The sequence below is a fragment of the Neolamprologus multifasciatus genome, chromosome 19, assembly GCF_963576455.1.
Source record: "Neolamprologus multifasciatus chromosome 19, fNeoMul1.2, whole genome shotgun sequence".
NCBI classification, from domain to species: domain Eukaryota; kingdom Metazoa; phylum Chordata; class Actinopteri; order Cichliformes; family Cichlidae; genus Neolamprologus; species Neolamprologus multifasciatus.
The window spans coordinates 23,008,994-23,027,030 of NC_140457.1; the positions used below are offsets into that span (position 1 = coordinate 23,008,994).

An 18,037-nucleotide genomic window follows, 5' to 3' on the forward strand; every position below is an offset into this window, starting at 1 on the left:
TTCTTTTACTTGTCTTCGCACATGCATTTCTCTCCTAGCTATAATGAAGATAATGATGATGATGATGATAATGTAACTATCATTATGGCTTCATTAACCTTCTTTTAGCCATAAAACAAGCCTTTTTATAAAAACGTGACGTTAGTCTCATAACTGAGTAAGTACAAGTCATAGGTGTCAAATAAAAATGGGAAAATTCATCCGATATCACTGTATCTCTAAATTATGCACAATGACATCAGTGTACTAAAGACCAGCTACAGCAATGTATAATACCTAGAGGTTAGAAGGGTGAAAGGGTGACTGATATACATCCTACTTGGAAGCTTAGTGTTTCTCATGGTTTCACTTGTTATTCAGTCCTAGATTTGTTTCTTGCATTTTTTGTGTTTTTTTCCCAAACTTTGTACGGTAATTCGTTCCCAAGTGTCTTTCGTAAGTCCAAAATTTTCGGAAGTTGAAGCACCCATCGTGCCTTTTGAGTGAACGATAGGCTATAGGCTAATTGCTAACTAACGACTTAACAACAATACGTCGTTCAAGTAGAACAGCAAAGCGCAAGTACGAACGCCAAGGGGGTTGTTTATATTTTTATGCAGTGTCTGGCTTCACTCCAATAATATGATCAATGGCAGAAAACCCTGTAATATATTATAGTTGAAATTAGTAGCACTAAGGCCATCTATAACAAAAACGTTTCATGAAATCCATTTCAGCACAGACAGAGATGTTTAGAAAATTACTGAACAAAGCCAAATCTTTTTTTTCTGTATCCTGGAGGGTTGCGCTGTTGACTGCTCTTTTATTTATGTGTCACATCATGCCAGCCTCCTGTGGATGCCGTGCTTCTCTGAACTGTGTCTTACTCCGAGTGTTGTGATCAGGAGCAGCATCATGAAGATTCATGTGCTCTGCTTGTATTGAGCTGTTTGGCACTGACAGATGCAGAAAGAGATTTAGAAGGATTGGAGGGAATGCACGTTATCCATGTTGCCGGCTTTGCTAGATCAATGAATATACACCGAGAAGATTTCTCTGTTGTGAGACACTAAACTTCCCTTCATGATCAAATAGAGAGCTTTGTATCCAAATATAACCCTGTTTCCCCAGACAGCTGAAATCTTGTGTAAAATGTAAAGAAAAACGAAACCTCAGTAATAAGAAAATAATTTAAACACTTTCATGTTTGACTATTTTCAGTTAAAGACAACTAAAGCTGAGAAATAAGATGACAGATATGTGATCAATTTGAATATGACACCAGAAAATCTTTACAGAATACAAAATGTAAAGATTCCAAAAATGTATTTTGTAACGTATTCTGTTATGTTAATCAATGAGAGTAACGTATTCTGAATACTTTGGATTACTTAATACATTATCATGCTTTTTACAATTATATGAATGTACTATTGCTGTGTGATTTTTTACTATTACTGAAGAATACTCGCCATACCAATACCAACTAGATTTTTAAATCTTAATATAAATTGAGTAACAGTAGGTTGACATTAGGTAAGGCTGCACTTTTTGCAGCGATCTTGTATAGAAAACTATTCTGCGCGTATATAAAACAGGTCCACGGCTCCGAACTGTAGTAAAGGGATCTCTGGCTAATACGTCGGGCTCCGTGTCGGGCTCCGTGTCGGGCTCCGTGTCGGGCTCCTAGTGGAAAAATAGCTTTACTTTGCTGTCTGGGTCAACTTTGCTAGCGGCAGGCATTAGAGTCTCTTAACAGTGTTTTGCGTGTTTTGTTCCGGCGTGGAATTACCAAAAATAGAGAGGGCATAGCCTAACATATGAAACAGGACAAGACCGCCGTGTAATCCCTTCATTTCAACAAAGTAACTGTATTCTGAATACCACCTTTTTAAACGGTAACTGTGACAGAATACAGTTACGTATTTAAAATACAAAATATGAGTAACTGTATTCTGTCACAGTTACCGTTTAAAAAGGTGGTATTCAGAATACAGTTACGTATTTAAAATACAAAATATGAGTAACGCCGGCACATGTATTCCGTTACTCCCCAACACTGTCTATGCATTGTAGTAGTGCTTTACCTTGCATGCATGGATGTTTCCATGAATTTTTAAAAGTGCATGCAGTGATTACACACAGAAGTGTTTTAGTACTGTCTGAGGCCCTAAAGATCATGGATATTCAATACTGTTTTCAGACTCTTATTTAGAGGAAGTTATCTGAATTCCTGCACTCTTAATAATATTATGTAAAGCAGATGACAAAATTATTTCTTTGCAATTTTAAATTGTTGCATATTTCTCCAGCACCCACTCATCTTTACTTTTGAAAAACAGAAAGAATGATGTCTCTTTTCTATGTGAATTTTTAAAATAGGGAATTATTCAGTTAGATATACGGGTAAAATGATTTGCACAGCCTTTTTTGTTGATTTATATTTTTATGCAGTGTCTGGCTTTGGTATATCTTTAACTCCAATAATATGATCAATGGCAGAAAACCCTGATATATACTATAGTTGAAATTAGTAGCACTAAGGCCATCTACAACTAATCTATAAATTTGAATTATTTGTTATCATGAGCTGACACACACATGTGCTGTCAGATGCAACTGATTTAGAGCCAGTGGTTCTTTAGGGACAAGTTTATTAGTCATCATAAAGGTTATTTTATTGTCAAAGAACATGAAAGTGATATATTTAATTTGTATCAACTCAGACCGATAAGTAAAGGTCACTGAAAAAAAGATGAAAAGATGCAGCAGGTTCATTTACTGCCCGATTCCATGTATGACTTCCTCATTTTGCACTTTCATAAACAACATTAATTTCATAATCATGAAATGTCTAACGTGTGATATCTTAAAAATAAAAATGCTAAATATATTTAGTGATATTTTAGAGACTGAGGCTGATCTGAAACCTAAACAGGCTCAATTCCCTCCCCCCCAAACTGGTGGCGGCAGATGGCTGGTTGTGCCAGAGGTTTCTTCCTGTCAAAAAGTAGTCCTTCCCACTGTCACTAAGTGGTTGCTCATAGGGGGTGGCCTGATTGTTGGGGACTTTACCCTAAAGTATAAAACACAGGTTGTTGTGATGTGGTGCAAAATGAATGAAACTGAACTGAATTCAGCTGTCAAACTGTATACCACCAATACATAGTAAATTATTATATGTACACAACTTCTTACTATAATGATCATAGTTTATGTACATATGCACCCCATCTCCTCCTTAAAAGGTGGGCCAACCTAAAAGAAACTTCGTCACACAAAGATTTATTATGTTCATTTAATCTTTTCTCTGCAAATGCTACGTTATGCTCTCCATTTCCGGGTCTTTCGTGTCTCACATATAATGTATGTTTAACAAATTTTGTATCCACGTAGAATTTTGTTCCCATCATCACTAAATACAGAATAAAGACTTTAAAAAAGCAACACAGGCCTGGCTAGAATTATACAGGCACGAAGACAAAAATGGAGGTGTCTGTATGTGTATTTGGTGGTTTGTAGTTCTATGGTACTGAGTGCCAGTCACTGACAAAATATAAGCTCTAGAACAACAATTATAGCAGATGTGTCTTAACTTTGAGCTTTGTATATCAAATATTGATATTAACAAAAAATTATTCCTTCTTTCCAAAAATTACATTACTTATGAAAATGAATAATAAAACTACTCTATATGATGAGAAGGTGTGTCAAGATAAAATTAAGCATGTAGCTGGTGAAAAAGTGCCGTTTGTTTTGTAGTCGAGAGTGAAAAGAGTAAAGACAGTTTCATTTCACCAAAAAGGCAGAGAGTATAACAAGACGCCAAAGACCTTCCTATAAAACACCACAGCCGATACAAAGCAGCAAGAACTGTTCTGAACAAGTGTAGATTTGTGAGGACAATGTAGAAAAACATGTCTAGCTGATAACCTTGATAAGTCTGAAACAAATGCGTCGGTGCTCAGCACACTAAGATCAGTTAACAAATAAGGCATTTGTGGGTTACTTAATACATCCCACTCCTGACCGAGAAGCAAAACAAGGGTCGGCGGTGATATATCAGAAGAAATTCTGAAATGCTTGCTGGGTGATAGGAGACAGTTTTGCAGAGTGACAAAACAAAACAGGAACTGTTTGGCCACATGGATCACTGTTTGTCTGGCATAAGAATAGCCTGGAGCAGCCTTCTTAGGCTCCAGATTTCGATCCCAAAGAACATCTTTGGTGGGATTTAAGGAGAGCATTTGCAGCACGGAAGCCATCAACTTCAATAAGATGGAAGCTTTTGGAAGCGAACAAAAGGCAAAGACTTCACAAGAGAGACGTCTGAAGCTTGTCTTACCAAAAAACGCTCATTAGAGGTCAATCAAGGTCTATGGAGGTAAAAAGGTGCTTTAGGAGTGCTGAGGTTGGGAGCTGAATACTAGTGCATGGGGCGTTTTTATTTTTATCTTAAACTCAAAATGTCAGCTTATGTTATTAAAATTGCTGGTGCTATGCATGAATACATATTACGTCTCCATTTACTGAGACTTCATGCATATTTTTATTTAGTCTATACACATCAACATGATACATATTAAGGTGAGAGGATTTGAATACTATTGACCCTCTGCACAGTGTATATAGAGATCCGGAACATAATATCAATGCATGTTTTTGGTTTGCAAGTTTATCTTTTCATCAAAGCATCAAAACTGTTACCAGAACACAAAAATGCACAGAAACAGACCTAATTTCCACAAGCCCAAACTGCTGCTTTAAATACTATTTTCAGTATGGCCACATTTATAATTAGTGTGCATTAAATATATACAAACAGTGCTTAAACAGAAGTGACTTTCAAAACCACTCTCACAGGAAGAGAAACATAAAAAAAAATATGCCTGATAATGTTCTTCAGAAATCAGGAAGCTGTCGACTTGCAAGCAGGAAGTCAGATCTGGTTAGCACAGTATCACACATACGCCTCATCACTTTCATTGATCTGCTGCATGTGCATTTGTTTGTGTATGCGAGTGTCTTGTTTAGAGTCAGTGCTTTCATCATTGCCCAGCATACACATGAGGGAAATATCTGTCAGTCAGCTGAGTTTACATGTCACAAACCCACAAGCGAGGCAACATCTGCTCTGCTTGACACTCGATATAACGTCTTATATGTCAAATGACAAGCTCTCTCTTTCTGATAAACCGAGACCTTGGACTGATACTAGCTATCTAAAAAAAAAAAAGGAAGGAAAAAAAGATGGCAGGCAGCTGCTTGTTGCCTTTGCGATTGTGGGTTAGCGTCAGATTGAGGACGACTGACAGAGTAAGTAACAGCTGTCTGACAAAGACAGACAGAGGGGGTTTCAGCAGGGAAAAAATTTACTTGCCATCCTCTTATGATTTTTATCACCAGAACAGCAAATATCCCTGTGGGTTTTAAATCAAAACAGCAGCCGACCTTTACTACTTCTTTGAATTCTTCTTTTTAATCTGGTTTTTAAAGAGAAAAAAAAAGTGAAAGGAACGTAACTTCCCACCATCCTTTCGAGGACAAAACATTTCTTAAGGTAAATTCACGAGATGACTTTGTAATTTCCATGTTCTAAGATGAACCCCTGTGGCTATATGCATGTGCACACAGTTAGTAAGATCTACTCTTATCAAGTCACAGAGCACCATTACAGCTGAAAACTGCGGGAAACCCAGCTCTTCCCTACCAGGCATGACAAACTGACAGAGAGAACAAAGCTTGTTTCAGTAAACAAAGCCTACTGAGAATTCTCCAAGAAGAGCTGCAAATGCTCTTTGCTCAAAAAACAGTTGGGCAAGAAAAATATTGCAACTATATGCTATAGGTTTACAATTTCCTGGGTGGTTGGTGTGCAAACCAAAGCAAAAGAAGAAAAAAAACCCTGAGGGAACAGGTTTGTGTAATTTCTTTTCTTTTTTTTCCCCTTTAACCCAAGTCACAAGTGCCATCCTACTGAAGTGTGACACAATCTAAAAGAGGCTAAAGCAGGATGAATATATTGTTAGTAAGAAAAGTATCAGCAGGTGAAGTCGGGTGGAGCTTAAATAATGCCCATTACCATTAATCCCCTTTTAAAAGAAGCACCAGCAGCAGGACACAAATACTAATATGAAGCAATTCCCAAAGCTTGAAAAGTTGAATTAACATTTCATGAGAGATAAGTTCAAGTCTGCAATTTTACATAACATCATTACCGCTTCACATTTGCTTTGTTCCATTTATACTCACTCAATTCATGCCCCAACTGTTTTAGTTCACTCATACTTCATTATATTTACATGTGCACAATAGTGACATACTGAGGGGCAACAGGCTGGCTACTCAATGTCAGAAATACATTATTTCTCTAGCAGGGAGAAGGTAGGCAGTGCACCACTAAAAGGAAGGAGATACCAACACATCTTAAGATGCCTCCATATGTTGGCTACAGGTATTTAATGAACTGCAAGGGACGGATGCATTCTCCGCACAGTTGTGCATGACTTTATAGCTAAGGATCACTCGTTATTCTAATATGGTACAGATGGAGCCTTTATTCAAAGTGCTTCAAGACAAGAGGAAGTCAACTAATACGACCCTTTATGTGTCTATAAACTGAGGCAACCCTTTTGTCCATATAAACTGAGCTAACATTCCTCTACATGTAGGTTGATATATTGTACAGCTGTGTGCTGCAGGTACATGCAAAACAAATGCCAACCCTGGAATTTACGGGAGAGGTGAGGCTGAAAGTCTTAAGTGAAGAGGGCAAGAGATTAAAAGGAGCGCCTGCTGCGTTAATATGGGAATCTACGAGGCCTGGGCCAGCACAGGAGAGGAGGCCGGGCCTTTTGTTGGCTAATTGTGCCCACAGGCTCTTCTGGCACCCGTCCTCTGGATCTGTGGTCGCTGAGAGAGCCCAGGCAGAGAGGGAATTCCTCCCGACGCTCTGCTCCGGGCAAACAAGCTTGATCATATACACATTTTAAACAACATGCCAACATTTTGCCTCTCTGTTTTTAAATTTTCAACAAATTAAAAAAACTTAAGCCAGCAGACTTTTTACATACACATTGTAAATGATAATTTCCTGTATATGCTGGCATTTTGCTTTCCAAGAAAAGTGGTGGCATGCAGGTAAGAAAGCACAATGATGCATTTTGTATTTTTAAACCATACTGGAAGCATAAACTTTGATGTATCTCTTTATTTCATTAAGGTGAAGTTCATTTCAATATGAGCCCTTAGTTGTCAGTTAGACTTTTATTTTAGTAACATAGGGAACAGTTTCATGATATTCTTTGAAATTTCACTTATGAACTTTCTCAATCTACTCTTCTACAGCTCCCATATGTTTCTTATATAGACTATAGATGAACCCCATTGATTCAAACACCATCATTCTATTTCAAATGGTGGTCTTTGACAGCAAACTGCAGTTTCAGTGGCTATATTAGAAATGCGAGACGCCACCGCAGCATTCTACAAGGAGTATAAGCGGCTGCAGTAAACACAGAGCCATTTAAGACAACTACAAAGCATAGAGGAGTTTCAAACCAAATGTCATTTGCGTGACGTAATATGTGAAGAAACATGATTTGGCTTGATAATTAAACTCATCGCAACTTTACAAGGTTACAGTCAAGTTCAATCCCAGCTCCATCAGGACAGGTCCTTTCTGGTCTCTCACCAGATTCACACACTCACACTGTGAGTGCAATATTCCACTCAGCTGTCAGCTTCACTCGTCAACAAAAGCCTTCATGCAGTTTTCCCACACAGGAGCCACAAACCGAGTCAATAAAATCTTTCCAGAGGGAATGCATTTACTGTATATGTAAGGTTGCAATTTTCAATGAATTTTCAAAATCTGAATATTTATCCCGGTGGGGGATAAATAGTTGGAGCTTCTACAGTTTAAGGTTTTCTGTGTTATATTAAAGTTATTACCAGTAATACAACACAAAAAATGTAAGGATCTAAGTCAATATTTAGACTGAATGTCTAATCATTTCACCACATATATGTTATGGAGGAGATTTCATAACTACGTGCATGATAACCAGTACTGATTTAGCAAGCTTCTACTGCACAGCTGTCCAGGTGGTATCCTGGATAAATCACATTATTTGATGTTTTTGTCCAATGGACCTTGAAATACAATGAGTCACATCAGAAGAAAAAAAATCTATTTTTTCTTTTGGTTTCCTTGGAAGAGATTGGTAGAAATCTCGTTATTCAAACTGAAGGATATAATGGTCTTCATGTTTCCATCAAGCTCTCTCTGTTGTGTTTCACCAAGTCATGCTCCTCTAAAATAAATAAATAAATTCAAAGGCATTTCAGTTGCTACACTGACAAGTGATCAAAAAAAAAAAAATCACCACTATCACATTTAAGTTTGAAGACTTCTTTCTGTATCTTCTTGCAGCTCTAGATCCAGATTTCTTCACATCAAGTTATACTTTTCTAAATAGCTGCAGACAGCTGTCCTCAGGCTCTTGTCTGACGTTGATGATGTCACAACAGACCCTTGACTGCGAGGCTCGCTACGGCCAAGCTGTCTGGCAAGCAGGTGGACTGTGGCTGTGTTGATGCTGGACAGCAGTGTGCGTGGGTGCACTCAGCCATATGCTCTCGATGTGCGTGTGTCTTTATATGTATCTGTTTCAGCACCTTTTCACATTAATAAATTAACATCTATAAATTGTCCTTTTGCTTTGGGGGAATCTACAGGTGTTTTCATTTTGTGTATGTGTGTGTATAAGTGACTCGCCTTGAGTACCATTTGTTCACATGTAAATTTAGCAAAAGAATATGTTGAAAGCAGAGTTACTTCAGGCTAATTTGCAGCAAAACAAAATGTCCAAGAAACATTTCCTGTGTTTAGAAATAAAGAAAATAACCTGACAAAGGTAGCAACAAAAAAAATACAATTTTGCAAATGAAAACTCAATTAAATTTATTTTGAATAATTAGTAGTAGTAATTGAGTTTTCACACACACACACACGAATTGAATATTTAACTCTTGGTGTGAGGTCTGTGGACCGAAAAGCTGTGTAATCCTCTGGTCCTTTCACCAGAGAGGGATTGATGGTTACAGTGAGCTGGCTGGTGTGGGTTCACGTACTCTGCGGCGTGGCAGAACAAGACATCGTGACTGAGGTTAGGCACAGGAAGAATCTACAGTCTAAACCTCTCCACCATTTCATCATTATTTCACCTCGTTTCCTCTTTCTGTCCATCCACCATTTGTTGCTACATCTCATTTTCCATTTTCACATCTTTCTCTCTCCTTTTCTTTCGCTGCATTTTCACCTGATTTCCTGGTATAGGATTAAGCTCAGGTGCTGCAGCACAGACTGTGTGTGTTTATAGGAAGCCAGGCAGTGAATGAGCAAGTTAGTGACTGAGGATGTAGTTCCAATATATAAACAAACACACACACACCAGCCAACCACTCGCTACAGAAATTGGCTGCCTCGATTTTCATAGAAGGGGGGGAATGAGAAAAAGAAAAAAAAAGGCCAGTGCTCGGGGATTCCTGCTAATTGCTTGCACATTCCCTTCTTCCTCTGGCTCGATTAAAGCCAGGCCACCATCTCCCTTTCAAGTCTGCTGTTCTCCACACAGCCATGTAGGCTGCTCAAGCCTGCCCACTATCCGACAGCATATCTCATTGCCTTTCATTTGTGGTGTTCCCCCACGGAACTACTCTGACAGTTTCAGACTTAATCAACGTGAAGCAGCAAAAGAGAAAAAGTCCATTATATTATATGCAACATGCTTTCAGTTTACTTACATCAAGTCTCTTCATGTTTACACAGTATTGTGTGAAATAATATTATTATTATTATATTTTGGATATTTTACCTACAATTAACATACACTTGGCATTTTAGTGGGTAAAGTGTAAAATTGAATGGCTGTTTTAATTAAATAAGCCTTTAAAGCTGTCCGTTAAACCCCCCCCCCCCCCGGTGAGAATCAAACCACTAACCTGAGCAGTGTCAGTGGCCTGCCCTGCTCTGCTCACTAGCTGTCTCTTTGCTTAGCTCAATTGCATCCTGCAACACATTGACAGAATTTAAATTATGCAACCTTGGATCCGCATTGTTCTCCTCAATATTTTTTATGCCATTACTCACTTCTAGCCATCTCGTTTAATCCTCCATCTGACACTCAATGTAGATTGTGTTTGTGTAGGCCTCTGTACGTTTTATTTCTTTAGCTTTCTTCATTGCAATGCTGTGAGACCTTTTGCTCTTCTCATTTTCTTGTTATGCTTCTATACGTCTCTGAACAAGTGCTTGCCATTAAGTAACTGTCCAAGTTTACTTACAGCTTAGGCAGATCCAGCTATAGATACTATATGTGCAAAAATAACGACGCAATTTTGGTGCTGCAGCACCCGGCCTTTATGACTTATACGGTTGCATGCGGCAAGGACAAAAAGGACATTAGACACAGGGTGAAGGAAGTGTGCAAAAGAATTCCAAGTGTGATCTCTGCATTTAACAGCTGTATGCAAACAGCAGCATGGCACAACTAACCTCAGCATCAACAGGAAGGAGGAAACTATCTGCAGTACTCATCGTGACGCAACCTATTTCTGCAGTGCTCTATACATCCTGTCTCAGCTGTGTGGGTCATACATGACAGGACATGCGTTTGTGTGTGTGCACATGTATGGGTATCATTCAAATTATAATATAGTGAAAATAAACATTCAATCTAGCTTCCTTGCAAGCCTACAATACAGCTTTGCGTATATAATGCTACTTTTTAACATGCTGATGTTTTTGCTCACTCACATCAAAAGGGAAGGTTTACAATCAATGTTCAGGAATTCATCAACATGAGTATCTTTAGTAATTATTCCAAGATGTCTTTGTTGGAGAAGGGGCGTACATATCAAGAGGAGGGGAGGCGCAGTATAGCAGCATTTCTACAAGTTGGTTCTGTTTTGTTTGCTGGTTTTAAATTAAATTCACTGCAAAGGAGAAAATACCCTGCACAGTACAAGCTGTTCCGTGCTGCGGAGCCTGTGCCGTCTTGGTTGAATATACAAAAGTGATAATAAATGGGAACTGAAATAAATGCCTCGCCCGTGCTCAGTACTGCTTCCTGTGTTTATAACCTGAAAATATCTCTGCATATGCAGAATGTGCAGGCAGCGGTACCAGAAGGGTTTGTTCCAGAAGTCAAACTGTTATTACTCATACTATTATTAGTTGTAACAGTATGAGTAGTGTTAACTAATCATGTTTTAGTGAGCTTTGACTACATGCAGGGAAATGAAAAATGAAAAAAAGCTTTGGCCAGAATGTTGTTGCATTTTGCTAGCGTGTATCTGCTCTGTTCTCTAAACAAAGACCAGAACTTGGGACAAGAGGTCTTGGCCTGGATATCGATTATCTGTTAGTCTGAAAACTGCTAGATTGTCTGTGTTATGACATGTGGACTAATCCTCTGTTTTGTTTGACAGTCTGAAGACTGTCAGCACCAACACCAAAGATGGGAGGAGACTGCCAGTTCTGTTTTTTCTATTTTCGAAATTAAAAAAAAGAAACAGCTCTATACAAACATGTGGGAGATGATGGCAGCTGACAACAGGCTTTTTCTGAGTTAAAAGCATCTATTGTGTTTTGAATGAGATTAAGTCATGCCCTCTGTGTTAAAAGTGGATCAAATCTCCACTAAAGAGCCGTTAATATCATCTTTGACTTTCACTCTCTGAAAGCCACTTATACATCATCATGAATCCAAACATGCAATCTGCTACTAAAAACAAAGAATACTTGAGTAGAGAAACAAGGGCTTTACATCCATTTTTGAGAATAGAATGAGACTTCCCCATAATTGCCAACGCCTGCGAGACTTCCCGCCTTTATAATCAGGGTTAAAAATATCTCTAAATGGTATAAGTAGATTCAGCTTCACTTGATATGCAGCACACCAGTATTTACACCCATTTTTATCTGAACATTGAAAAAAAACTCTTAAGAGATATTTTTCCATACTTCCACATCTGGGCTGTTATAAAGCAGTGAGGACGTGAAATTAAAAGATCTGCAATCGTAACATGAAAAATACCATGTTGGGACTACAGGGTTTTTTTGTACAGTGCTAATGAAGCTAATAGACACAGCTGCCTAAATAGCTTGTAAATACCACATTAAGGTCCTCCCTAATGTGGAATTTACAAGCTAGCAGACTAGATTTAGTTCATGTAGCATGTTGTGCCTACTATAAAAACATAACACAACGAGATTCAAAGCTTCAAAGCATCAGTCAAAAATCTCAATTTGACTCAGATTCTTTATATTTGATATATTTATTTATATATATTTGAAAAATTATAGTGAATGATCATATCTTATCATATCTGACTGCTTATATTTTGATTTGTGGAGGTGAGGGCTGGACTAATAGACTAGATTTTGTTAACACGCATAGTAAGGTTGCTTTATTCACTACTGTTTGGCTCGACGCTTTTAAGATATATACGAGTACTTGAGTGTTTTATTTGTCCTTTTCAGGTCTCGTAACCCAATTTAGTGAACTGATGTTTGGCTAACGACATCACTAAAGTGAGTAATTTAATTTAGATGTTAAAAGGAATGCAACAGAGCTTGTGTTAAAGTATCAATATGTTCTGCTTCTTAGACTTTAAGTCCACATTTGAAAATATACGTCCTATAACTTAGCTTAGTCCTGACCTTAAAAGACAAAATTCAAAGAAGGCTGTCAGAGGGTTTTGCTACATACAGTACAGCAAAATTAATTAAAAGAGAAAAAAAACCAACAACAAAAGAAGAATTTGGTCGGTTGCTGTTAAACACTTCCACAAAGGCAAGTCAAGGTAAAATTACATCATCAGTGTTGCCTCACAGTTAAAAAATTATTGCAAGCTAGACCATTGGTCTTGTTGGAGGATACCACTAAATTATTTTTTGTTTCTTTCTTTTTTGCCTTCTTTAAACCACAAGATCTAGTTTAAATGGGTATTTAGTATTTAATTTAATACCCATTATGCTGTAGAAAATGTAATGTCCAAGAGGTGTGAGGTGCACCTGATTAATTTGAAAACGCAGTAAGGTGCTAGGCCACACCTGGTACCACATCTCATTTTGTAATGTTGGTCTGAAAATAGCAAGCTTTGTTATAAAATAAAGAATAAAAAATAAATAAAAATCTCACAAAAGCCACACAGATTAAAATTGCAAGAAAATCAAAAATCTGCAATACAGATTTTAAAGTTATTCATTTTTCCCTGATAGTTTCCAAACTGCAAAAATATCCATTATAGCATTTTCTAATCTCAATCTAAGTATAGTAAATGTCAGCAGTGAAGTTCTCTTAGCTTTCTTAATACTACTTTTAATGGCAAACAGAGTTTTTTAGCGTTCTATTTTCCAGTTATATATTATTTCCATTTCATTTTGATTTGTTTTTAATATTTAGCTTTTATTAGTCTTTGAAATTACAAAGAGTGTAAGGTAATTTGTCAAGGACAAAGATTAAGAAATGACAATAGATATTAGAATACAACACCTGAAGACAGCTGACCAACAGTGATGTATATATTTTAGTATAAATAAAAAATATCATCTTCTTCCCCCAAAAATGCACACCTACCCATTGTACAATTCTGCAAACATGCCTGCATATTTTATGGAATTTAACATGCACGTAAAAGGAGTGCATATACGTGTGTGTGTGTGTGTGTGTGTGTGTAAATTAACAAATGTATGTAGATGCATGTACATAAGATGAATTGTGTATATAATTATGTGGAGTGCGTCAACATTATCTGACATAACTGGTATGTGAGTGTACTTTAGTGTGTGCAAATACACCGAGCGTGCGTGAATTTTCAAACGATGCCTATGTGTGACAGCGCTGCATGTGTGGCTGTCTAGTCGTGTCTTGCAAGGACGTGTTTTTGTGACATTTCAGTGCTTGTGCGTATTAGTATTTGTATGTGTGGTACTGTATAATAATTTGTATGTGTGTGTCAATGTGTGTTTCTCCTCTGCCCAGATGGCTGTGCTCAGAGGCTGGAGCTTCTGAGATCTGTTGCCAGCGGTGAATACTGATCAGAGATCACTGTCACATCTACAGCACAAACACGCACGCATGCACACAGGAACACGTCATCCATCTTCTTCCCCACACACCTCCACTTCCACATGGTCGAACTACTAATTCACACATCCACTGTGTGTCCTCCATGCTGATATCTTCTGGCACTGCAGGTCACGGATGCAACACTGATTATCTGACTCTGTCCCACCTGAAGATCGACACGCTAACAGCATGACTCGAGGTTGAGTTTTAAGTCACTGTTATTTGTGTTAAAATGAACTGTTTAAAAGCACAGCAGACATGAGCATTTCTTTGTGAAGGTTGGACTTACAGGTCTTAATAATTTGTTTTGCAAATCAACTGCAATGTTTTTATTCATTCAAAACAAGTCACATATTAATGATGTACTTAATTTATCCTAATGCAAATATGCTGAGCTTCTGTTCTAAAATACGCCAACATATTTTAAGCTTGCGCTGGCTGAAATGATGCTTGTAATTTACTAACAAAAACATTTATTTAGTATTCCAAAAGTCACATAAGAAACAAAGAGGATGGTTTTCAATGGAACTTGCATACTGCATGCATATTGCTTTTGCTTGAAGAGTAGCATGTTGGGTTGTCTCAACCACTGTATTGGTCATGGACCAAATTATTAACTGAAAAAAGTCTACAGAATACCTTTTAATAAAAATACTTTTCAACTGCTGTTCTTTTTGTGTAAATCAAAGTATTCCTGCACAAATTTAAAAATAAAAAACAACTATAATACATTTCAATTCATATCACCATCATATCCGTCATCATTGCACCATTCTGCATGCTGTTAGACTGCACTCCTACAAGCTGCAGGAATTTGCTAGCGTGTGATGAACAGGGAACAAAAACCAGTGAGGTTAAACTATGCCTCAGTATTGAAACCCACTGCAATATGTCCACACTGTGTAATTACATTTGGACGTTCTGTGGTAATTTACTACTCCCATAAAGTAAAAATTAATTTCTGAACTCTTTTATATAACCGTTTTTTTTCAACTGTCAGCAGTTTGCCACTGATAATGACACAATCTGGGGGCTTACCCCAAACTACGCAGCAATAGAGCTTTGTTAATGCTCATATAAGACAAAAGCAATATAAAGGTCTGCAGTCAGCTTCAGATGAACATTATTTTGGACTCCATGTTCCTGTTAAGTATGCTGAGTTTTGCTGCATGGAACAGCTTGCTCTGCTTTATTCAAAAATACAGAGGGCAGTAAAGTGAGTGTTGAAAACGAGAAAGAAAAATCCTCTGGAAAGGTAATTGTTGAGTCACCGGTTGAGCTAAATATCTGCTGTCAGATTTCTGAACATGTACCTTTTTGACAGCATTTTTGATTCCCGACAGAGATCAATAATGCTACCAAATTTTTTATAAATGTACAGTTATGTTTAGAGGGGTTTGTTTTATTAAAATCTGCTGTTAAAGCCAAGGTTACATTACACAACACACAAACACAAAAGTAATTTCCCATAAGCCATTACTATAGCAGACATGTCTCCTATTAATACCCGCAATTTTTAAAAACCTCTCCCTAGTAAGAAATCTTTTGAATACCTTTATGTTCACGCCACCAAATTGTTCTGCTGTAAGAATCATATCTGTCCTCTCTGTCTCTAATCAGCTCCCAGGCAAATGGATGCAAATTATTTTTTAGAGGACAAGCCACAGCAGTGTCCATCACACCCCAGCACATACTCAGGGATGTAGTTAGTGTGCAAAAAGCATGATGTTCACTCGTGTACGCACAAACACATATGTAGACACAAAACACATCTGAACTGTGAAAAACAAAAATGAGCGCCCCCCCCCCCAAAAAAAAAAAAAAACAACCCAAAAACCCAACACAGCTATATAAATGCATTCTTACAAAATACTGTAGACTACAAACAAAAACACACTGATATACACACTAACACACAGATTCCCCCACTTGTATCAGCCTCAAAACATCCTATTCTCACACACACACACACACACACACACACACACACACACACACACACACACACACACACACACACACACACACACACACACACACACACACACACACACACACAGCATCCTGCTCCGTCGTCCCCGACAAAATGAAAGTGAAGCGGCAGCCGCATCACACCTCCAAATGGGCTATGGACTCTCAGAGGACTTTCAGTGAGGAGAGAACTCGCTGCTCTCCTGTGGCTGTCACCAACAGTAATCTGTCATTCTTTATCTCACACACATAAACACGCGTTTCAAAAGAGGCAAAAAAGAGAAAGAAAAGCACATGCAGGCACTACACATGGATCCATGCACACACGCACACATGAATGCAAATGCACACAGTCTTACATTCATGAGCCCCACCAGTGCAACACTGAGAAAGTGCATTGTGATCCCAGGTTTCCTCTGCATGCCTTCTGTACATGCTCGACAGGTACACTGGCTTTCTATGGGTGGGTTTGATTGTTTCTCAAGGTTCAGTTCCTTAACTGATAATATACGACACAGGAACCTCTTGTGCCGCATACCAGACATAAACAAGTACAAGACAGAAAACCCCCCACAAATGCATACCAATACAAAAATGCAACAACAACAACAAAAAAAAAAACAACATCTGCGATCGGTCTTCCAAAACCCCTCCTCCCCTCAGAAGAAAATAAAAATTGGATTTCTGTCACAAGTGGAACATTGCCACATTCCTAAGTACACAGAAAGGGCAAACACGAAAACAAGTATGTACAGTAGAGCACATGCACAAAAACATCTGCCATCCCTCAGAGCAGAGGTGGAAGTGGGCTGCACATGTTTTGCACAAGGGGTTCTCAGGTTTCACTAGGTAGGGAACCCCAAGGTTCTCCCAGTGAACGATGTGTCGTGCACAGCTGAGAAGCAGCTTTCGGAGCTTTGATCCACTTACCCGAAGGCACAAAATGAAGAACTTTGTTGGTCTCCATAGCTGAGCAAGTGGTGGCGAATGCACACTTCCTCTCTCCAACCGCCCCCCCTCCCCCCAAGTCAACCCATCATGATTGTGTTATCCTGTGCTGATGAGTGTGAGATCACCTCTGCTCCCTTGCTCTGCTCTGTTTCTGACTGCCTCTCAGACACATGCAGTGACTCAGCCCCACTCTGCCTGCCTACTCACTCACTTGTCTGGGTCCTAGTGCCTTCTTCTTTACTGCTTTACACCACCAGTCAGCAGCGTATGGCATGCTGCAAGGCAAACCCAACATCAGGACACACCTCCTCAGCACAGTTCTCTTAACAATAACACGCAACAAGCCATCTTGTCAGCCATTTGTCCCTACACTTTCTCAGAGCTTAAAATTCCCAAACTAGTTTCATTATGAATGTGAGATATTGCTTCACACTGACGTATGCATGTTCACTCACAGTGGCTGGTGTTATTAAACCAACAGTGGAACAGTGATGCAACAAAACCATCATGCATTTTTGCTTTGTGATCATTGTGATAAACAAGCCAGTATTAAAGCTTGCTTCTATATTTGATTTCCTCAGTTTTTCACTAACAATAAAGTATATTAAAATCAGCTATAGCTATACAGACACTAGTATCTATGGGGAATGCCTGTATTTGCCCACAAGAACCCACATTTATAAATGTCTTTCTTTCAACATGCTAAAACCACTTTTTGCCAGTTCCAGTTTTCCTTCCAAGACATAATTAAAAGAATATAGAAACAACAATACAATTTAACTTTTCCCACAATGCGAAATATTATTTCCATAATAAATTAAGTACAACTGTAATTACAGGATCTTCTCTTACTAAAACACCTGAAAATAAAGTGCTATGCTACTGGAAAAAGGTACAAATAAATGAAAAATAAATCAAAATGATTTGCATTTCCACTACTTTTAGACCATGTCTTTAACCTCTCAGTCTTTTTTATAATATTATAGTTTTATGATCTG

General features: G+C 38.2%; 1 protein-coding gene across 6 annotated transcripts in view; it reads right to left on the reverse strand.

Moving 5' to 3' along the window:
• Positions 1–18,037, reverse strand: part of slc4a11 (solute carrier family 4 member 11) — a 100,173-nt gene that overhangs the window by 53,159 nt on the left and 28,977 nt on the right. For 2 of the 6 annotated variants that reach the window (XM_085142450.1, XM_085142447.1), the window contains exon 1: positions 17,019–17,767. The exons of 3 other annotated variants lie outside the window; for them this stretch is intronic. Coding sequence is in view for 2 of the 3 variants with exons in the window: in XM_085142447.1 (XP_084998573.1) it covers positions 17,019–17,055 (37 nt within the window). In the remaining variant the exon portion in view is untranslated. Of the gene's footprint in view, positions 1–17,018; positions 17,768–18,037 lie in introns of those variants that run through there. One more of the 6 variants, XM_085142449.1, reaches the window with a different exon arrangement.